The 24,083-nt window shown below is 44.2% G+C and overlaps 2 protein-coding genes across 2 annotated transcripts; one reads left to right on the top strand and one right to left on the bottom strand.

The window, feature by feature from the left end:
- Positions 1-1,123: 1,123 nt before the first annotated feature.
- On the bottom strand, positions 1,124-2,243 carry LOC109424414 (peptide deformylase, mitochondrial). The gene is made up of 2 exons (XM_062857056.1): positions 1,831-2,243; positions 1,124-1,484 (listed from the first exon to the last, which is right to left on the bottom strand). The coding sequence occupies exons 1-2, from the start codon at positions 2,185-2,187 to the stop codon at positions 1,170-1,172; spliced, it is 672 nt and encodes a 223-aa protein (XP_062713040.1). The 5' UTR covers positions 2,188-2,243; the 3' UTR covers positions 1,124-1,169.
- A 2,225-nt stretch (positions 2,244-4,468) lies between these two features.
- On the top strand, positions 4,469-6,951 carry LOC109422314 (heat shock protein 75 kDa, mitochondrial). The gene is made up of 3 exons (XM_019697002.3): positions 4,469-4,725; positions 4,805-6,617; positions 6,680-6,951. The coding sequence occupies exons 1-3, from the start codon at positions 4,599-4,601 to the stop codon at positions 6,852-6,854; spliced, it is 2,115 nt and encodes a 704-aa protein (XP_019552547.3). The 5' UTR covers positions 4,469-4,598; the 3' UTR covers positions 6,855-6,951.
- Positions 6,952-24,083: the final 17,132 nt, after the last annotated feature.

Raw genomic sequence — 24,083 nt, 5'->3', positions numbered from 1 at the left:
CTGAAGGAATTTTAAGAAGAGCTCGTGGGAAACTCCAAGAAAAACTCAGGATGAATACCGGAAGCAATTTCTTAACAATTTCTGGAGGAATTCTTGAATGAATTCCAGAAGGAAGTCTAGTAGGAATCCCAAGAAGAGCTTCTGGAAATTTTTCAAATAATCCCTGCAGTTGTTCCTGAAAGATTCCTAGTAAAATTTCTCCAGTGAATCCCCGGAAGAAATCCCTGCAGTAAATTCTGGACGAATTATTGAAGGAACCGTTAGATGGACTGATAAAAAATTCTGAACCTGAAACACTCCGAATAATTCCAGATGGAATTATCGGAACAAGCTCTCGCGAAATTCCTGAAGGAATATATGCTTGTTGCTTGTTGTGTTAGGGATTTAGTCTCTGGAGTTGAAAATACATAACTAATAATGACCAATGACCTGAAAGAAAACGGCAAATGCCCATATAACTAGAGTTGTAAAGGCGTGGGTTGGATATTCAGCATGACCATGCTCAGGGTGACGGATTCGATCCCTGGTCAGTCTAGGAAATTATGGTAAAGGAAATTTCCTTGACTTCCTTGGGTGTCTTGGTGCCCTGCCACGCGATCTATGTACAATGCGAAAAGATTATTGGCAGAGGAAGCTCTCAATTAAACTGTTGAGAAGCAGACTTTGTTCAGTGTAGTGAGCAGGTCACGCAAAGAAATGCGTTTTCTATTATCGGAATTTGATGTGCTCCTGAAACTTATTATTCTAACAAGGGATTTCTTTGCCTTCTACTACATGAAATTTCTATACATGAACTAAGATACCTGTGTCTGGAAAAATAAACAATGTCTTATCCGAAAAGTTCTTTGACGAGACTGGGAGTTGAATCCACCATATTCAGATTAAGAATATATTGTGTGGAGCGGATCTGGTGTGATGGTTAGAACACTTGACTATCACGCCGAGGACCTGGGATCGAATCCCACTCCCGACAAACTCACTAAGCGTGAGTTCTTCTTTCGGAAGGGAAGTAAAGCGTGGGTCCCGAGATGAACTAGCTCCAAGTTAAAAATCTCGTTAATAAAGATAAAAAAGGATATATTGAATTGTAAGGATTACGGATGTCATATAAAAAAGTTTGTAATTCTCTGTCAAATTTCATTTCCTAACAAATTATATAACAACCATATTTACTTCTGATGAAAAGATATCCTCACCCTCCCGTGGTTCTCATTCACTGCGTGCCAGCAGGTGCACGTGAAAGTATCTCGCTTCATAACGTCCGTGTAGACAACGCCATTCAGGTGGTCCATTTCGTGCTGGGCAATGCGGGCATTCCACCCCTTCAGGTCCAATTCCCGGCTTTGACCGTTTTCGTCTAGTCCGCTTAGCAGTACTCCAGCATAGCGTGGCACTTCGCCACTGTATCCTTTCACGCTGGCACAGGACTCCGGAAAACTAAGTTTCTCATAGTTGGTAACTTTCATTTCCGGATTGATGAAAACCTAAAAGTCGCGTGTTATGTATTTAATACATATATGTATTGTCGTTTTTCGTTAAGAAAATATAAATTACTAAGGGTGATCAACCTTGCCCCGTATTAAACTGCTGGGACAAGTTTTGCCACTCTTGGAATAACTTGTCTAAGAGCATGTTTTGTATTTTATGAACTGTTTTCGACTTTTAGCATATAATGCGATTTGCGTTTATACCGTTATGAGGAGAGGATCCATCCTTAGGTGACCCAATTCGCCATTATCCCGACCCACCCTTATATAATTTATAAATGGGATCATGTCGATAGGATATTGAATTCCTGAACTGATTAATTAGTAAAAAAAATATTCTTACCGTGAGGGGTAGCGTTTCCATTTCCTTGATCTTGTACTCCGCATTGGTGTAGTACTTCTTCAGCCGGTCCTCGAACTCCATCACCAGAATCTTCAGTGAAATGCCTATCTGGGGCGCCGCCAGTCCTACGCAGTCATACTTGCGCATAACGTGTACCATGTGCTTGACTAGGTACTTAACTTCCGGCGAATTGACCGCCTCGGCGGGGACAAGTGCCGCCGTTTGGCGCAGAACCGGATCGCCTATTTGCGTAACATGACCGAAGGGAGGTTCATTCGACGGTTTGCTCTGCCACAGTTTCCGGTACCATCGGCCGAAGGTCGAGATGGATCGTGTTTGCAGATGCCGAAGTAGCATTGTGTTCTAAATTACAATGGAATTTCGGCAGAATTTAGTTACAATTTTATAGGAAAAACTTAAAAATACTCACCTGTAAAATCACGCAGAAGTCGGTCCACTCATTAATGAGCAGGATCTACTCAAATTTATATTCATCCCATGGCACTCCTAAAGTGAGCAAAGGGGGCCTTACTCATTTTTGAGCAAGTGCTTGAGAGCCAAAGCAGCATGAGTAAGCTTCACACATTGAAGCGTTTCGTCACCATTCCGGAAGAATGAGTAACTGTTACACATAAATGCGTATGCTTCGTTTGCTCTGAAAATGTGTGATAGTTACTCATTTGACTAAATTAGTTATTTTTTGAAGGTTTTCGAATAAAAAACAGTAGTTTCTGTTAATTAAAAGTTTATTAGTATTATAAAAATTAATATAAATTCTGTTGACGCATCATAAGTCGTCAAATTCGTGGCGGTTCCGCGGTTCCGCATCCGGTATTGTGTATCGATGACTGGATCAATTCATTGTCTGAATGTTCCAGCGATGCAGTTTATTGCCTAAATGAAATAAAAACTTAATTTAACAACTTATTTCAATTGATTATTAATGTATTACTTACTTTTAGAGATCATCCTTGCAATCATCACAACGAAAACTTTTCTTTTTATTTTTTTTTGTTGAAAAAATTAACAAACGCTCGATTTTGGAGCGTTTGTCAACACAAGCCAAGAGCTCAAAAATGTGTAACTGGCCATCAGCTCACGGCGTGAGTAAGCCGTACACATAATTTTCACGCATTCTCCCGGATTTGCAGCGATGCTCCACAGTGAGTAACTGTTACTCATGCGATGAGTGAAGCAGTTTAAGCGTGTAAAGCAAGTTTTACCGGCGAGCAAAAAAGTTACTGATGTCAGTGTTTGTTTACTATTGAATGAACACGACGTCTAAACAGCTGGGTCGAATATCCTAGGGTCGAATGAATGAACTCTTGGTAAACAGAAAACCCTTTCTTGCCATTTTGCCTAGGTCCGGGCAAAGATTGAGATAAGGGCGAAAGAAACATGAGCGAGTTTACTTTATCGACTCTCTCTTCTTCAAATTAAAGTGATAAGATACAAGTATGGTCGCACTTCTTGGTCATAAATTGCTAAGTGTAAAAAAGTTCGATTGAATTTGCATCTTGTCACTTTAATTTGCAGAAGAGAGTTGTAGTGACGACACAGACAAACAGACATATTACTTAGAAGAAAATTGCTTCAAAAACATGGTTTTGCATCTCACTAGCACCCTCTATAATGCTCAGTCCGAACCATTCATTTGCAGGTGTTGTTTCCCTCGGCTCGATGTAACAATTTTGCAGGTGACGACTCCCCCGTGGCGTCATCCATTCAAAAAACATGAATGAAGGTTCATGATTGAGTCATTTTATGTAAACATTGATCGGCGTCGCGTTCATTTCTCTCCAAAATTGAGAGGTGATGTAGGCACAGCAGCGCCACCATGACACATGCGAGCACAGTCCGAACTACACTTTATTTTCAAAATGACCGTTAAATCGTGCGAAGAATTCGATTTGAGTAGTATGTCTGTTTGTCTGTGATTAAATGTAAACATTGAACGGCGTCGCGTTCATTTCTCTTCAAAATTGAAAGGTGATGTAGGCACAGCAGCGCCACCATGACACATGCGAGCACAATCCGAACCACACTATATTTTCAAAATGACTGTTAAATCATGCGAAGAATTCGATTTGAGTAGTATGTCTGTTTGTCTGTGGGTATGTGTCATACTAAAGCGCTGTTTGCAGATCAGAAGGAATTTCTCAGCCTATCTTGATGCATGGGAAATTCCTTGCCTGAATTGCTCAAGAAACCGGTTTTTCTTCGATCGCAGTACGCAGTAGCGAAGAAATGGCAGTTCAAATGGCAGTCACCGAAGAAAGTTTCTGCCAGGAATCACTCAAGAAGTTTCTTGACCGATTCCTTTCGAACTCGAAACTGCGCTTAATAGTGTACTGAATAAACTATTCCACAAGGGTATGTGTCGTAACATATAAAGAAAATCATTGGAATTCTTTGCGTGTACTCCTCGCGCTACTCATTCTTATTGCTAACCATGGTGCAGCTTTTCCACCACAAACCAAGAAAAAAATTTTCGCATGTTGCGTCGTATTGAAAAAATATGCTTGATTTCTTCGCCCAAGTAGTTCATTAGAGTTCATCAGGGCGTCGGCTGTCTCGTCGGAAAGTGCTCCTCCCGCAGCTGATGCAGTTGATCTGTCATTCCGCGCCGTGCGAGCATAAAATCTTTCGTAAACACGCACGAGGCGCAGCAAGCAGCATATCAGTGTTCAGTAGCGGCGAGGCGACGACGCGACGACCATCAGGACAAAAGTTTGGGTGCAGTTTTCCGGACGAAAAACGCATCAAAAATGAGTGCAACAAGATTTTTCTACCTGCAGAAGCTGGCCCGGTCAGCTTTGGTTAATCGGAGAGCGATTTCCGCTGCACTGAATCTGCCCGGCCGCGTGCTGTTGCCGGCTGAAAGTTGTTTCCAAGGTAAGTTTGGCGGTGGAAATTCTTACGCAATACTCTCCATGTTGGGGTTGTTATCAACGCGGAATGTTCTTTTTTCCAGCTCCGGTTTTGGGAGGGTCTCGTCGGTGCTTTTCAACGGAGGCAGCCCAGGATAACGCCGGGTACCACTCGATAATCCGTGATTCGGAGAAGGCCGTCGGGACCAGCGATAAGCATGAGTTCCAGGCGGAGACCCGGATGCTACTGGACATCGTTGCCCGGTCGCTGTACTCCGACAAGGAGGTGTTCATCCGGGAGTTGATCTCGAACGCGAGTGATGCCCTGGAGAAGTTCCGGTACACTATCCACACAGCTGGCGAGGGCGAGAAGGATTTTGCGGAAGCGGACCGAGCGCTGGAAATCCACATCGGAACCAATAAGCAGGATCGGGTGTTGACGGTGCAGGACACGGGAATCGGCATGACCAAAGAGGAATTGATCGCGAACCTGGGTACGATTGCCAGATCCGGATCGAAACATTTTATGGAACAGATCAGGGAGAAGGGAGTCAGCGCGGATAATGCCCAGAATATCATCGGTCAGTTCGGAGTTGGGTTCTATTCGGCTTTCATGGTGGCTGATCGAGTTGATGTCTACACGAGGTCCTCGAAGGTCGGATCACCTGGGTACAAGTGGAGCTCGGATGGTTCCGGGAACTTTGAGATTCAGGAAGCGGAGAACGTCCAAATCGGAACCAAAATTGCGATTCATCTCAAGGCGGACTGCCGTGAGTTTGCCGATGAGGATCGCATCCGGGAGGTCATCCGGAAGTACAGTAACTTCGTCGGAAGTCCGATCTTTTTGAACGGCAAGCAGGCCAATCAGATTCAACCTATCTGGCTGATGGAACCCAAAGATGTTACCCAGGACCAGCACAACGAGTTCTACCGGTTTGTGGGAAATACGTTCGACACTCCACGGTACACGCTGCACTACAAAACGGACGTCCCTCTGAGTATCCGTGCTCTGCTCTACTTCCCCGAGGGCAAACCAGGACTTTTCGAAATGTCTCGTGACGCTGACGTAGGTGTGGCTTTGTACACCCGCAAGGTCTTGATCCAGTCGAAAACGGAAAACCTGCTTCCGAAGTGGCTCAGATTCGTCAAGGGCGTCGTCGACTCCGAAGACATTCCCCTGAATCTTAGCCGTGAGCTGTTGCAGAACAGTGCCCTCATCCGGAAACTTCGCACCGTCCTGACAAACCGTGTCCTTCGATTCCTCCATGACCGAGCCGTCAAGGACCCTGAAAACTATGACAAGTTCTACAAAGACTACGGTCTATTCCTGAAGGAAGGAATCGTCACCAGCCAGGAGACTCAGGAAAAGGAAGAAATTGCCAAACTTCTGCGATTCGAAACCAGCAAGGAGGAAGGCAAGAAGGTCAGTCTTCCGGAATATTGCAACAGCCAACTAGAAGGACAGAAAGATATCTACTATCTGGCCGCTCCGAATCGCACCCTGGCCGAATCCTCGCCCTACTATGAATCCCTGAAGAAGAAGGGATTCGAAGTGCTCTTCTGCTACGAAGCCTACGACGAGCTGGTTCTCATGCAACTCGGACAATTCCTCGGCAAGAACTTGGTCTCCGTCGAGAAAGAAATGCGCCGCTCCGACAAAGCCGACGATTCGTCCGATCAACCGATCGAAGGCTCCCTCCTGAAGACCCAAGTGGACGAGCTGCTCCCGTGGATCAAGCAGAAGCTCACCGGAATGGTGACCTCGGTGAAAACAACCAACAAACTGGATGCTCACCCGTGCGTCGTAACGGTTGAAGAAATGGCCGCCGCCAGGCATTTCATCAAAACCCAAAGCCATAACATGAGTGAGGAACATCGGTATGCCCTGCTGCAGCCTCAGCTAGAGATCAATCCTAAGTGAGTACCAGTTAAATTCTTTCAATAATTGTCCACTATGTCATCGTTTGCTCTCGTTTTAGGCACCCCATCATCAAGAAGCTGCACAAGTTGACCACGTCGGATCCGGAATTGGCCGAACTGCTAGCCAAGCAGCTATTCTCGAATGCCATGGTGGGAGCAGGTCTGGTGGAAGATCCCCGAATGCTTCTGACGAGTATGAACGACCTGCTGGAGAAGGTACTGGATAAGCACTAGACCATGGGTGCGGAGGTATGTGACTTATTTGTTAAGTAATTGTCTTTATGTATGTTGATGCTGGGCGAAAGAATGATGGAAAGAGTAAGGAATTTGACTCCAGTGTAGATGCAAATCACAGAATATGTATAGAGAAATCCGTGGGCTTTTTCAACACTCGTTTATAACAGAATTGGGAGCTAGGCGGTCGAATGGCTATCAATCAAGCTTTGGCTAATTTCAAGATTTTGGGTTAGTTTAGAGTTCTGCGAGAGCGAGGTCGTGATTCATCTATCGCTGCCACACGCTGTTCTTCTGCACATCCCCGAATATTGTTCTTATCACGCCTCGCTCGAATACTCCGAGTGCTTCCAGGATCGTGCAATTTCGAAAGGAAAACATGACGTGCGAAAGCTGTAGCAAATCGTTTCCCGTACGAACGGACTGCTGTGATGCTCTCACCCAGCAACACACTCGTTCGCTGCTGCTGCAGAAACAAGTGTGTATGAAACATGGAATGATACACTTGGATTTTCGTTTCATTTATGAGTCATTGAAATACTTCAACATGCTAAAAACACTATTTAAACCGCATTTTTCAATAGTGGTGCACGCAAATAGAATGATAATTATGTTTTATGAAAGAGGATAACAAATTCGACCACTTACCTACCTTGATACCTTGTTGGCTACAAAGTAACTTTACTCCAATGCCGAGCGTATAGTAGAGCACCATCTTCGTCGGTCTTGGGCGATGTTCCTCCAGTTTCCCCGAACGTGTAGGGATCGTAGATCTTCTTCAACCGCGTGCAGCCAGCGAGTTCGCGGCCGCCCTCGAAGTCGCCTACCTCTACCGGGTTCTCTGCTGAATATTGTTTTCGCTATTCTTTCTTCCGACATTCGCACTACGTGTCCAGCCCACTGAAGTCTGCCGTATTTTATACGTTTCACAATATTCGCATCTTCGTACACTTGGTACAACTCGTGATTCATGCGTCTGCGCCACACTCCATTTTCTTGTTTCCCACCGAGAATTGTCCGCAGCACTTTGCGCTCAAAAACTCCAAAAGCTTTTCGGTCTACCTCCTTTAACGTCCACGCTTCGTGACCGTAGAGGGCAACCGGAAGAATCAGCGTCTTATACAGAGCGAATTTTGTTTGCGTTTGCAAGTTACGGGACCTAAGCTGGCTACGCAATCCGTAAAAGGCCCTATTCACGCTTAAACTGCTTCACTCATCGCATGAGTAACAGTTACTCACTGTGGAGCATCGCTGCAAATCCGGGAGAATGCGTGAAAATTATGTGTACGGCTTACTCACGCCGTGAGCTGATGGCCAGTTACACATTTTTGAGCTCTTGGCTTGTGTTGACAAACGCTCCAAAATCGAGCGTTTGTTAATTTTTTCAACAAAAAAAAAATAAAAAGAAAAGTTTTCGTTGTGATGATTGCAAGGATGATCTCTAAAAGTAAGTAATACATTAATAATCAATTGAAATAAGTTGTTAAATTAAGTTTTTATTTCATTTAGGCAATAAACTGCATCGCTGGAACATTCAGACAATGAATTGATCCAGTCATCGATACACAATACCGGATGCGGAACCGCGGAACCGCCACGAATTTGACGACTTATGATGCGTCAACAGAATTTATATTAATTTTTATAATACTAATAAACTTTTAATTAACAGAAACTACTGTTTTTTATTCGAAAACCTTAAAAAAATAACTAATTTAGTCAAATGAGTAACTATCACACATTTTCAGAGCAAACGAAGCATACGCATTTATGTGTAACAGTTACTCATTCTTCCGGAATGGTGACGAAACGCTTCAATGTGTGAAGCTTACTCATGCTGCTTTGGCTCTCAAGCACTTGCTCAAAAATGAGTAAGGCCCCCTTTGCTCACTTTAGGAGTGCCATGGGATGAATATAAATTTGAGTAGATCCTGCTCATTAATGAGTGGACCGACTTCTGCGTGTTCGCAGCTGCAATACGCCTTTTCACTTCACGGGAAACGTCATTGTCACATGTCACAAGTGTTCCAAGATAAACAAATTCTTCAACAACTTCAAACACTTCCCCATCAATCACTACCTCAGCACTAACACCACTAGGCCTGCTTCTGTCTCTACCCGCTATCATGTACTTCGTCTTGGTAGAGTTAATCGTCAAGCCTATCCTCGCTGTCTCTCTCTTCAGAGGAGCATAAGCTTCCTCCACTGCCCTACGATCGATGCCGATGAGATCAATATCGTCCGCAAAACCGAGGAGCATGTGCGACCGTGTGATGATAGAGCCATTCCTCTGCACGCCTGACCTCCTAATCGCTCCTTCGAGTGCAATGTTGAACAATAAATTTGAAAGAGCATCCCCCTGCTTCAATCCATCCAAGGTCACAAACGACGTAGACACTTCGTCCGCGATCCGAATACTTGATTTTGATCCATCCAGCGTTGCGCGTATCAGCCTAATTAGTTTCGCCGGAAAACCATGTTCTGACATTATCTGCCAAAGCTCATTTCTTTTCACTGAATCGTACGCTGCTTTAAAATCAATGAACAGATGGTGAGTCTGCAAGTTATATTCCCGAAATTTATCTAGGATCATCCGCAGGGTAAACATTTGATCCGTCGTTGATCGGCCCTCACGAAAACCAGCCTGGTATTCGCCGACGAAGGACTCCTCAAGAGGTCGCAGTCTGTTGAACAGGACACGCGACAGTATCTTATACGCCGAATTTAAAAGGGTAATCCCTCTGTAATTGGCACACTCCAGTCTGTGCCCTTTCTTGTAGATTGGGCATATGAGGCCATCCAACCAACTAGTGGGCAATTCTTCATCCTCCCAAATCTTTATAATAATCTGATGGATTGATTGATGTAGCTGCTCGCTTCCGTGCTTAAGAAGTTCGACCGGGATCTCGTCCTTCCCAGCAGCCTTGCTGTTTTTCAGCTCCTTAAGGGCCTTTTTAACCTCATCCAGTGTTGGTGGTTCCACTGCTTGACTGTCATCCATTATGTTAATCCTGTTCCTGGGTGCTCCTTCGCTGCTACCATTCAACAAATCTTCGAAGTGCTCCTTCCACCTGGCTGCCACCATTGTTTTGTCTGTCAGCAAATTTCCTTCCCGGTCATTGCACATGGCGGGCACTGGCGCAGTCTTGTGCCGCGCGCCATTGACAGTTGCATAAAATCTCCGCATATCGTTCCTGTCCATACTTTCCTGCGCTTCAGCAATAACACTCTCTTCGTGTTGCCGTTTTTTCCTGCGGTGGATTCGTTTCTCTTCTGCTCTTGCAACCCTGTACCGCTCTCTGTTCTGCCGGGTACCGGCCACTAGCATTCGACTTCTGGCGGCATTCTTTTCGTTCGTCGCTCGTTGGCAGTCCTCGTCAAACCAACCATTACGTTGGCGTCGCTGAGCGGTACCAATCACCTCTTGCGCTGTTGTTGTCACTGCTTCGTGGATACTTCTCCACAAGCTGTTGACATCTCCAGATCCGTTGGTCTCTCCTATCCTCTCGTCTAGCTTCTGATGGTACTGTGCAGCAACCCCTTCGGCTGACAAGCGCTGGATATTGAAACGCATCGTCCTGTTATTTCTTGAACTCGTGACGCTGGATAATCGCGCCCGAATTTTAGCGGCTACAAGATAATGATCCGAGTCGATGTTCGGGCCTCTGTAGGACCTCACATCTATGACGTCCGAGAAATGTCGCCCGTCGACCAGCACGTGGTCTATCTGGGAGCAAGTGTCACCACTCGGGTGTCGCCAGGTGTGTTTTCGGATATTCTTACGTGCGAAGTAGGTACTGCTGATTGCCATCCCTCTAGCAGCAGCGAATGTCACAAGGCGCAGACCATTATCGTTGGTAACAGAATGAAGGCTTTCCGTTCCAATGACAGGCCGAAAGAAACTTTCTCTGCCGATCTGCGCATTTGCATCTCCGATGACTATTTTGACATCTTGTTTTGGGCACTCTCCGTAGGCCTTATCAAGGCTCTCATAGAACTCATCCTTCATGTCATCGGGTTTGTCGTTCGTTGGCGCATAGATGCTGATCAGGCTGTAGTTGAAGAACTTGCCCTTCATCCTCAACACACAGATTCGGTCGCTTATCGGCTTCCACCGAATAACTCGCTTCATCTGCTTCCCGATCACTATAAAGCCAACTCCGCGTTCTGCCTTATCGCCGCCGCTGTAGTAGATGTGGTACTTGAATGAAGTGTTGGCGATGGGATCCACTGCTCGGAATTCGCGTTCTCCAGTTTTGGGCCAGCGTATCTCCTGGATAGCGGCCACATTAACGCCGACATTCCGCAGTTCACGAGCCAGGAGCCCAACACGTGCGGGTTCATTCAAAGTTCTCACGTTCCAAGATCCGACTTTCCAATCGTTGTCCTTTATTCGTTGCCGGGTCTGTTGCCGTTGAATCAATCCGTTTACTCTACTATTGCTTTTCTGGGTGTTTGAAGGTTTTCAGCAGGCTACCTTACCGGGGCCGCGCTGCCTACATTGCGTTGAAGGGGCTGCCTTCTTAGGTATAGCTGACGCAATACAGCATTTCATACTCAGCCGCTGGATGCCAGAACAGACGCTGTTTGAGCCGCACCTCCTTGGTGGACAGACGCTCGGATCGTACCTCCTCAATCTAGCTGAAGTCAGAAGGACAACAGTGCCCAGGCTGCACTACCAGCTAAGCACACAACTCTTAGCTGGCGGTCTTTGTCATCGTTTGATCCGTGGAAGCATGAGGTAGGAACTTGTGAGGACCAGAGCTATGTTGGACGCTCTCCTTATCGACTCACCGTTTTGCAGCCCACAATTCGACCACTTAAATCAAATTAATAATCGGCGCCCATATCCATTGAGAGACTAGCGCGCACCAGTGAGACACTAATCAAAGAATAAAAATAGAAAGAATGCCCTCTCTTGCCACTTTCTATGTAAACGTCAAGCGACAAGACAAGTGGCGCTCTCTAAGCGTATCAAGGTGGAAGCTCTCTGTAACAGTGTTCGTGATTTGTCATAAGTGAAGGTGGTATGTGTATGTTTTGGTATCCGCATACAATCAGTAACGCACACTACCGCATGAAGGTTGAACTTTCATCCGCAGATAGCGCTGCGGTAGTGTCCCCCTGAGCATCAGCGGAGTGGGCATTCTTGATATTCTTATTCTTTGCACTAATGCTCTGCCGGGTGAAGCACAAGCAATGCGACCGGGTGGGAGACTACCGAGTGCTACGATGAGCGGAAAGGTTTTTTTAACCCTCTAATACCCAAGCCCGCCTTTAGACGGGGTATAGTTTGAGCATTTTTGTAATTTTTGTTTCGTGGGAAATCTAAATTTTTATATTTTTGGCCGATATTTAGGACTGTTTTGTATATCTCAAAATGGTTTTTGGTACATTTTAAAGCGTATTTACATTTTTTAAAATCATTGAAAAATTGAAGTTTTGGTAACCTTTTAGAAGTCATTGTTTATTTTGTATTGAATCGCTACAATTAACATATTTTAAATTTTTCCCAAACCATTCTATCCTTGTTTAATAATTTAAGGGGATCGAATACACTCTAAAATTATTTTCCTTAAAATTACACGGAAAATAAAATTTTATATGAAAAAAAATTAGAATAAAAATTTTTCAACAATAACCACAAAATCTCAAAATGTTTTCATCCCAAAATATCCGTACCCCAAATAGGCTTCCAGGAAAAATATAAAAGTTTGGGGATGATGAATTAAAAAGAATCATCTTCCAAAACATGTTTAAATGGATTTTAGATGACGAAAAATGATATTTAGATCAAAATCAAAAATTTGGGTATTAGAGGGTTAAACGAACGAGTGATTAGAAAAATGTATGAAACGGTTGAAGTGACTCATTCAAATGTTGCATGAAAGTGTATCATTGAAACGAAATTGTACGTCCCTGGTGCTTACAGTTGTTCCTCAAGCATGGTTTATGTCTTGTTTCCGTAGGGGATCACCGGTCTTACAAGCGTACATAGTACATTTGGTATGTGAGTCTGATTCTGTTTTCACCACCTTTTTTCAGGAGCCATGATGGGAACACTATTTATACTGATGATGCGCCTTTGTATTTTACGGTACCCGTTGTTATCAGGCGTTAGCAAGGAATCATGAAGAACGAAATGTTTTATCATCTCAAAAATAACCCCGTCTATCGTAAAATTGCTGCCAAGTCTTGTCCTGTCTTACTCAGTTCCATCTACCAGCATGTATGTACTTTGTTTTAGCCGCACTCACCACTAGTCTTACCCTTGCTGCTTTGCGTTTAAGGCGGGTGTGCACTGTGCAGCTCTGCCACCGTTCAAAAATGTTCTGGTGATAATGTTCATGTCGTCCGCAAAGTATACACATTGACCGGATTTCCTGAAAATTGTATTCTGATCACTAAGCTCCAGTTATCGCAGTATGTACACCTTCCAGGGTAATATTGAGTGGTTGAGTTATACCTAGCTAGGAAAGTCTTCCATGTTGCCATCCCTGTCGACACTCGTCATCCTTATGCATTTCTGTATTCTATGCGTCGTTGCTTTCTTCAGTCTGGGTAAGCTTCCGCCCTTCCCAGGAAAGCTGTTCTCGTCCATACTGCCCCTATTCGCATAACAGTTGCTGGGTTTGCTATTCACATGGGACTGTTATGCGAATGGGGGCAGCATAGGTCTTTTTTTGTTTCTAAACCATAGGGAAAAATGAATCTGCTTAACAGACACCCGAAAAGGAAGGTCCGGGAGTGTGGGGTTAATGCCGGTAGGGTAGGACGGAGCAAGATGGCCACCTGGGGCAAGATGAGCACCCCTCCGTTTTACAACTTTTATGATGAATTTTGCCCAAACAACTTCATAATCCATTGGTTAGAATAATGTTCATCCTGTTTGTAAACCTGATAAAATGTACTTCATAATGAACGAATTAAAAAATATCGCCAAATAAGTCGATAGCATGGATTTTTAGCATTTTCTTATAAGAAATCATCAGAATAAAATAAGGTTTTTATGTCAGAATCAAATTTTTACCATAATTCTAGTTATCAGCCAACATTACTAGCTTATTGCAAAGCATTTTAATTTACATTAGATACTATTTTCTAAAGAGAAACATTAAAATTTATTCAATTTTAGTTATTTTAATCCACTCAATAGTGCCGAACATTGGTTTCCGTAACCTCTGCAACTATTTGGTTGAGTAAATCTCTAAAAATAAGCAACCTAATAATCGTTTATTGTTTTTGGGTCATTTTGTATAAAGTATTATAAAACCGCAATTTTTTTTCATTAATCGAAAAAAAAATGATAATTTTAGAACGTGATACCATAGACTTAATACTAAGACATAAATGTCAGGAACAAATTCAGTTCGATAGTAAAATCCCCCAGTAAAATCGCCCAATACTGGTTTTCTTAAAGCAACGCTTACAATGTCTGTTGGCTCCGCCCGTTTTCATCAAAGCAAGACTGAGTTCGCCAATTTAGTGACCATGACAACGAGAAAGATTGCCCAATGGTCCACTGCACGAATTTATGCTGGCCTGCTTACTCTCACGCGAAATTTGACGTTTGAGCGGTGCCGACACCGCTCAAACGTCAAATTTCGCGTGAGAGTAAGCAGGCCAGAATAAATTCGTGCAGTTGACCATGACGCAGTGTCAACTGACAGATTGATTTTTATACATATTTAGCAACACCATATCTTCAAGCGTTGGTAACCGTGTGGGTTAAACAAGAGCTCAGTGATCTTGACGTTTATGGTTCGATTCCAGTCTGCATAGTTGTACAATCTTTTTGCACGGATCATTTTGATAAGTTGTCTTCTCCTTATGGAATTCATAGACATAGGTAGACGATTTATGATATTTATTTTTAAATTTTGGATGTACTCCAATAATTTACTTCGCTAACTGTAACATAGGGTCCACGGTTAGCGACGGTAATGGGCGGATATAAGCGGATTTTTTTGGTTAGAAAATGAAATGTCGTTCCCCTTGGAACAGCCACACATGCCCGCTGGTTCCCGTTGGCCGAGTACCGGTCCAAACCCACCGATCCCGAGCTGCGTCGGCGGAAAGATTCCAACCACAACGTAGTGTGGGTTAAGCCGTAAGGTAAAGTGACCAGATATATTTTGCTCTAATGCGGGGCACACACAGCTAATCGCGTTCGGTAATTTTTACCGAAATCTCAACCGCTGAGCGTTCGGTAATGGATTCTTAACAGAATTCTGTAAAAAACTACCAAATTTCGGTAAAATGTTATCGTTTATCTGTCAAACTCTAACGAACTTCGGTAAAAGTTGCTTCCTTTACCGAATTTTTCCTGTAAAACAAACTTAACGGTTGAGATTTCGGTAAAACATTACCGAAGTCGGTGATTTTTTCTAACTGTGCAGTTTTACATTAAAGCTTCGGGATCTTTAGCAAGATGTTTCAATAATAATTCAATATGAAATGGCAACTAAACCGAGTATTTTTCTGAATCTCCATAAAAATCCAAGAAATCTTCTGTTTTCTTCAGGTTGCATCCCCAGGATTCCTCTGATGAACTCTTCTGGTAAAATGTTAAAAATTTTAACATTGTCCTTCGAGAGTTTTCCCATAGTATACCCAGGTATTTTTTATCAGTATTTTCCCCAAGTGTTTTCCCTGGAAGATTCTTACCTATAGAAGTTGCACATTGTTTACTAGAATGTCTTAGGCATTGTAAAAAAAATTCTCAAAGTATAATTCTTCTATAAAATATCAATTTATAAGTTATACTGAAAGCTCTACTAAAAAAACTTCTAAACATATTCAGAAATTCGGCTTCGTTTCATTCAAATTTTGTTCAAGATATTTTTCAGCGATATTTACCTATATACTATCCATTTGTTTTTTTTTTTATATTTCTTAATTTTCTTTTCAATTTTTCCTTGCATCCATTAGCCTATATGGTATGCTTCTCGTGTAATTTTATCTGATGGGTTTTGTTAAATATTTCTCCAAGAATGCCATGTGGATTGCTTTCGTTTGCACTTGTCATTCTTGAATATTCTTAAAAAATATAATCTCGCGAAACGTCTTCAAATTCACTTACATGATCCGGCTTACATGAATCAAGCCAAATGTGCCGCGTTGATTTGAGAATCAAACGTATATTTTTAACCCAGCTAAATGAATGCTTCTAACATATCTGCCAAGAAAAAAAAGGTAAGTCATTGTTGAAATCCGGGACATTTCCGGGACACTCTACAATGCGGGACGAATAACTTGAATCCGGGACTGTCCCGTACAATCCGGGACGTCTGGTCACTTTACCGTAAGGGCCAATGTTAACCAGAAAAGTTTGCAGCGCAATAAGCACCAATGTGTCAATAAATAATCGTTTTTTCTTGTTGTCATGGCCACTAGATTTGTGGACTCAGTCTTGTTTCGATAAAGATGGGCGGAGCAAACTGACATTGAAAGCGTGGCGTCAGAAACACCAGTATTGGGCGAACTTACTGGGGGAACGACTGGCGTCACAAAAATTCTCCAGTTTCATATTGATTGTTGGTGATACCATAACTATACACAAGGTTCACTATATCAATCAGTGTATGACCAATTTATTGTTAAAATATTGGGATTTTAATGAAGTGCTCTTCTTGCCCCGTAGAAGTGTTCGTTTTGCCCCGTTGCATGTTCGAACTGACCATAAAACATATTTTTTGTTTACTAAAATAAATCATCCTTATTGTGAATTTTGAACCCTACCATGTTTATGTTGGAGAAAATGCAACGGTCGTCCGGTATTCGACCTGATTGCCGAACCCCCTAGTGTCGACCTAATTGCCGACACCCCTGTTGTGCATGTTTTTGACAGTCCGTTTTGTGCACGTTACCAAGACAATGACAGTGAATCAACAATGTATGTATGTTTACCATTTTATGTTGGAATAAAATTTATTCCATTTAATGTTTATCGCTTGACGACGGAACACTTATCAATTGATTGATTGATTTATCTTTATTTGAGAGACTTTCTACGGAACACTTGAGTTTTTCTCCCGCGATATTTTCCGAGTTTCCCGGTAGTGTTTTCTCGTTTCCACGCATTATCCGCTGCGTATCTGTCCGCTTCGTCTAACAGTTTATGGGTGATAAAAAACAAGATATAGAAAAGAACTACTGAGAGGTACTTTGAAAAATTGTAATTTAACTTTCAATAAACTCAACGTGATCCTTAGGGTGCTCATCTTGCCCCGCCCTACCCTATATGAAATTCTTGTGCGGCTAGACAAGTTCTAGAAGAAAGTCACGAAAAAACCGCTCTTTATCGAATATTTAAGGTAAATGTCACGGATTACGTTCGAAAAATGCCAATCCACTTATCCGCGAGCGGTAATGGCGGCGGCGGGCATATTCAACCGGTTCGGATTTTGACATTTCTTGGGGGAAAGTCAAAACAATTTCATTCTCCTCCTCACCCCTTCACCTACCGTTTGGTGGCGCCAACCGATTGCGATCCCCAAGAAACGTCAAAATTCGAATCGGTTATTTGTGCCCGCCGCCGCCATTACCGCTCGCGAATAAGTGGATTGGCTTCTTCAGCGGTGCTGAGATAACTACATATTCTGAATCTGCATATCAAACTGAGCCGAAATAAAAAAATTCTCATGAATTTTGGTACCCGGGAACATATTTAAAAATCAGTAAAATTTGAAGCGGCGACTGTCAGCAAGAACATCAAGTGATGATAACGATACAGAACGAATGCGCAGTCAAGAACAAAACACTGAAAATATATCAGAAAGACATGATACTGCTGATTCTCCCGATTTAGGCTGGAGGATTACGCGATCTAGGAAATGTAAAAAAAATAGATAAACTTTGAAATATCTTCAAAATTAGTTAGCAAAATTATAGGGTCTTGTACCATTTGGGCAGGTGTACCTATTTTGGGCACTTGCCGCTATAACTAAGTCCATTTCAAACCGATTGATTTGAAATTTTGTCCAGAGTTAGAAACGTATAGTAACTAACTCTGGACAAAATTTCAAATCAATCGGTTTGAAATGGACTTAGTTATAGCGGCAAGTGCCCAAAATAGGTACACCTGCCCAAATGGTACAAGACCCTACTTGAATTGTAAAATTGATTAAACTATCCGACACGAATGCACTTTTAAGTGTAAAGTGTCGTTAATTAAAAATAAAAAAGTTTGAAGTTTGTATGGGAGCCATTTGTTGAATCACTCCTCGTCGCATTTTGTACTGGGTGGAGCTGTGAAGCAGTTGCCCAGCTGTCAAAAGGTCTTTCCAAAAAATCTCTTTGAAATTGATTTTAGGTACCTAAATGAAATTCTAAAAATCTGAAAAAAAATCATAGTGACTCAGAAAAAAGTGCTCCATCGTATGAAATCAAAAAAATGATACATTTTATAAAATTTAAAAACCCAATTGATGATATTTACCATGAATATCAAAGCCGTTGAAACGTCATCCCAACCAAACTCATCCCTACACATCCTCTGGACAAGATTGCCCGGAGTTGTGTCCTCTCCGCATGTGGGTGGCAAGCATGCGGTCACGCATTGTGCGAAAACGTGGGCACACGAACAAAACGTGTTCCGCCGTTTCCTCTAAACCAGCACAAACCGGACATTCAGGAGAATCCGCATGACTGAAACAATGTAGACACTGTCGGAAGCAACCGTGGCCTGAAAAGATCTGTATCATCAGGTTGAATGTTACTTCTCCATGGCGCCTACTAATCCAACTATCTATCCTCGGTATCAACCTATGGGTCCACCTTCCTTTGGTGGAACTATCCCACGCGCGCTGCCATTTGACCATGGAGGCCATCCTGGCAGTCCTGCGTATGCCTCTTGTGCCGCGCATTTCGAAGCACTCCATGTCCTTCCTGATAAGAATGCCGATAGGTACCATACCAGTGATGACGCAGAGCACGTCGTGTAACATGACGGTACGCGCTCGCAACCCTCAGGTCCCCTTTTATATCTCGCTCTTTCTAGTGTTTATCAAATAGAATGAGCGAGAAGAAAAAAAAAAGCTGCTCATGCTAGTAGACTTCGAAGTATACTCAAAGCCGACAATCTCCACTCCCACCGGGAACTCTAACCTCAACACGTCGTCGTGCATGACTTTCCATACCACCGGACCCAGTATGGAACCTTGGAAGGAACCTTGCGGGACTCCTAAGATTATGTGAAAGCACTCCCGAACCACCTCTGTGGCATAAACTAGTACTCGATTCTGGAAGTAACTTCCGAGAATCCTATACAGGTACCCGGGTGTCCCCAGACGCAAGAGCGCATCGGCAATAGCTGGACAACTGGCGCTATTAAACGCATTCCTTACATCCAGAGTCGCTTTTCCACAGTAGCGAATCCCTTTTCTCTTACACTGGAGTGCTTTCCCGGCGGTTTTTATAACGATAGCGTCTACGGTCGAATTCCCCTTCCGGAAGCCGTACTGGCTACACGAGAGACCATTTACACCCTCGGTGTACCTCAAAATTTTATTGGGGATGATCTTTTCGAGCACCTTCCCCACCGTGTCGATCAAGCATATTGATCTATATGCCGACGGGTCCCCGGGTGGTTTTCCCGCCTTTGGCAATAGAACCAGACTCTGCCTGTTCCATACTTCTGAGAAAACTCCCTCTGCAATAGCTACTTTTAAGGCCAGGCTCGGCACTCCGTCCGGACCTACGAAAGGAGGCCAAGGGCTAGGATTATGACGGCGAAAAAGCCCCCTTCAACATTTCTGGAGATTGCTCTGTATGAGCCATCACACATCTCGTCTTGGCCATCACGATCCTGTAGACAGACATCACCCCACGGATTCGCATTGGGACTCTGACAGAGACCTTCAAAGCAGGCCTTTTCGCTTGCTCTTATCTCAGTCTTCAGCGCGGCTTTTGCAGCGGTGAACACCACCCGCTTTTCGTTTTGCTCTTCCTCAGATCGTGCTCGCTGCATCCGCCTCCTAGCGCGTACGCAGATGCGGCGTAGGTCCGCAATTGCTTGAGTCCACCACCACCAGTAAGCCTGCCAGTAAGGTGGTCTGCCATTTCTAGGGTGGACTCGCCTAGGCATGGTCGCATCGCACGCACGCTCGCCCATGGCTCTGTGCGATCGATACTGTAATAGATGTGCCACCTTAAAGTATATAAAAAGAACGATTCGTTGGTATCTAATATGTATCCACGGCATTTTAAGACGGTTTGTTTGCTATTTCCTCTCTAGCAAGGACTGGTAGGACTTGTTGAGACTTCGTAAGTAGGACTATGATAAACTGATGACAACTGTTGTGGCAGCGTTGTTGGCACGGCAAAGGCTGGGTAGGGGTAGTAGGGGCAATATGACCATACGGGGCAATATGAGCCACCCTGAATTTGGCCTTATTATCAAGTTTTGTTCTGTTCAAAGCCTTATGATCTATTATAGAGTGCTTCAATCATGTCTCACTGTAAAAACCGTACCAAAATTCGATTCTGAAATGCAAATATTAATGAAAATGTAATTTTTTGCTACGAACGCAAAAATGTTATAAGATTTAAAATTCCAAAATAAGCTTTTAACAGATAACTCCCTACTGCCCAGATAAATATTCCATTACAGTTGACACTCCTACTATTACTGAGGAGTTTGTGAACAAGTTTGCATTTTTTTGAAACTGAAATTACAATAAAACAAGAATTTTCCGAAACTAGTCTCTACGGGGCAATATGGTCATACCTGCTCGGATCAACATGATCGGTTTTATTTTGTAACCTAACCTCTACATTTTGCTGTCAAAACATTAACATTATCTGCAGAACCATGGTTCATTAGTGGTGTGAGATTACAAGCGGCGATCGGAACGAAACAATTGGTCACATAGCAGCCTGAACGCCCCCAAGACACAGGCGCCACTACAGATTACATCCCAATTTCAAACGTTGAATGAAACCGGATATTTGCGGTCTTCGCTTGGAACGATATCCTCTTTGGCAACGGCCAAGGAAGGTTGTTTTAGGAACCGTCCATAAATGACGTAGCATTGGAGGGGGAGGGGGGAGTTCTTGATATTGCTACGAGCAATGCATTAGGTATGTGAAAACAAATTACGGATGGGGAGGGAGTATAGAAAATTGGCCAAAAATGGTACGTAATTTGTAAGTGCTCCCTTACTGTGTCTCCCTTCGCCCGTTCATCCTCAGAGTGTGAGAGATGGAACCAATGCCATCGATGCCATTCTTGGATTTATGGCTGTGATGGAAACATGTGCCTATGTTGAATCAAATGTTGCGTTTAACAGTAAAATGCGATGAAATCTGCTTATGTTTATTTCTTATTTTAAAACGAAAACAATCGAACTTCAATAAAATACACTAAATTATTGTTAAATAATCATATTGTTCTATTTCTATTTGTTACGAAACATTGTCCAATAAAAACAAACGAGTTTTAAATGGTGGCTCATATTGCCCCGCCTGGTGGCTCATATTGCCCCGTATATCTGGGAAACACATGAAAATCAATGGTTTTCAAAAGTATTTCCCAACAATGAACAAAAAGTGTTTTTCATAATTTATCGACGCAATATGAAGGGAAACACTCCTAAGCATGGTTCAATTACATTAAAATAATTATTTATTGAGTTTTTGTGTGCATTTCAGAACGATTTCCTTAGGTGGCCCATATTGCCCCGATCACCCCTATGCTGCGCAATTCAGATCCCATTGTGATCCACTAGCCTCTGCCCAGCAACTCCTATCCCTACCTCCTCGCTGTACCTGCCGGAATCTATGAGCAACCTTAGGGAAGATCGGGTAATCAACCTCGGTGGAAACCTTGATCGTAGGCTGACAGGGAAGGGGAGGGGTTTGCTTCTGCAAACCTGAGCGACTCTTCTCCAGGAGGAGCGGCTCACATCAGCGTCTGATGGGCGGCTGATCTACGTCCGAGTGCCAGGGAAGGACTCTAAGCTCAACTGTGCACTATGGTTCTCCGGAAAGTAGGGGGTTGGTGTCAGGCCCTACGAGCCAGCCGTAAAAAAAAAAAACATTGTAACGGAAAATCAGCAACAGAATAATACGAACCGAGACCAACGGCAACTACCCCAGCGAACAAAAAGGATTTGCGATTGGAAACTCGGTACGTGGAACTGCCGATCTCTCAACTTCATTGGGAGCACCCGCATACTCGCCGATCCACTGAAGGACCGCAGCCGAGAGCACCATCGGGTACGTGGAACGGAATCGACGGAACGAATGGTTCGACGAAGAGTGCAGAACGGTTTTGGAGGAGAAGAACGCAGCGAGGGCGGTAATGCTGCAGCAAGGGACTCGACAGAACGTTATAAACAGAAGCGGAAACAGCAGACCCGCCTCTTTCGGGAGAAAAAGCACCACCTTGAAGAAGCAGAGTGTGAAGAAATGGAACTGCTGTGCCGTTCCCAAGAAACACGGAAGTTCTATCAGAAGCTCAACGCATCCCGCAACGGCTTCGTGCCGCGAGCGAAAATATGCAGGGATAAAGATGGAGGCCTCTTGACGGACGGACGTGAGGTGATCGAAAGGTGGAAGCAGCACTTCGACCAGCACCTGAACGGCGTGGAGAACGTAGGCACGGGAGCCCACGGCAACGGAGGAAACGACGACGTCAGTGCAGCGGAGGACGGAAATGAACCAACTCCCACGCTGAGGAAAGTTAAGGATGCCATTCACCAGCTCAAAACCAACAAAGGAGCTGGTAAGGATGGTATCGTAGCCAAACTTATCAAGATGGGCCCAGAAACGTTGGCCACCTGTCTGCATCGGCTGATAGTCAGGATCTGGGAAACCGAACAGCTACCGGAGAAGTGGAAGGAAGGGGTAATCTACCCCATTCACAAGAAAGGCGACCATTTGGAATGTGAGAACTTCCGGGCGATCACTATTTTGAATGCTGCCTACAAAGTGCTGTCCCAGATCATCTTCCGTCGTCTGTCACCTAAAATGAATGAGTTCGTGGGAAGTTATCGAGCCGGCTTCATCGACGGCCGGTCGACAACGGACCAGATATTTACCGTACGTCAAATCCTCCAGAAATGCCGTGAATACCAGGTCCCAACGCATCACCTGTTCATTGACTTCAAAGCGGCATATGACAGTATCGACCGCGCAGAGCTATGGAGAATCATGGACGAAAACGGCTTTCCTGGGAAGCCGACTAGACTGATTAAAGCAACGATGGACGGTGTGCAAAACTGCGTAAGGGTTTCGGGTGAACTATCCAGTTCATTCGAATCTCGCCGGGGACTGCGACAAGGTGATGGACTCTCATGCCTACTCTTCAACATCGCTCTGGATGGTGTGATGCGACGGGCCGGGCTCAACCGCCGGGGAACGATTTTCACAAAATCCGGTCAATATTTGTGCTTTGCGGACGACATGGACATTATTGACAACCCTAATAAGACCGGTGGTCCTCTACGGGCACGAGACATGGACCATGCTCGAGGAGGACCTGCAAGCACTCGGGGTTTTCGAGCTACGCGTGTTAAGGACGATCTTCGGCGGTGTGCAGGAGAACGGTGTGTGGCGGAGAAGGATGAACCACGAGATCGCTGCACTTTACGGCGAACCCAGCATCCAGAAGGTGGTCAAAGTCGGAAGGATACGGTGGGCAGGGCATGTTGCAAGAATGCCGGGCAACAACCCTGCAAAGCTGGCGTTTGCAACTGATCCGGTTGGCACAAGAAGGCGTGGAGCGCAGAGAGCACGATGGGCGGACCAGATGGAGCGTGACCTGGCGAGCATTGGGCGCGACCGAGGATGGAGAGCGGCAGCCACAAACCGAGTATTGTGGCGTACTATTGTTGATTATGTTTTGTCTTAATGATGTTGAATAAATAAATGTATGTATGTTGTGGCAGTAGCAAAGCCGGTGAAGATGATCCTCCCGAAGTCTGCCCAGTCTGAGGCTTTCGCGTTTGGGGGTGGTCCAAAGAGTGCGCCGGACGCGATCGCTTATGACAAGCAATCACTTAAGCCCGTGAGGCAACCGACAGGGAATGAGCGGCCAGGCGTCCCGGAATGCTGGGAAGGGTGCACCTGAAAAGGCCAAACCGTCCCAGGTTGAAGAAGGGAGCAGGGGTTGTGACCTTGCGTAGATCGTTAGCCACCACAGGTTAGGACGTGTCAGGGGAGGATACCCTTCACGTCCTATTGAATAGGCAGAATAATAAAAAGAGAAAGAAGCAAGAGGAACGA

Source organism: Aedes albopictus, chromosome 3, assembly GCF_035046485.1.
Source record: "Aedes albopictus strain Foshan chromosome 3, AalbF5, whole genome shotgun sequence".
Lineage (NCBI taxonomy): Eukaryota > Metazoa > Arthropoda > Insecta > Diptera > Culicidae > Aedes > Aedes albopictus.
This window is presented reverse-complemented; position numbering and strand designations above follow the sequence as displayed.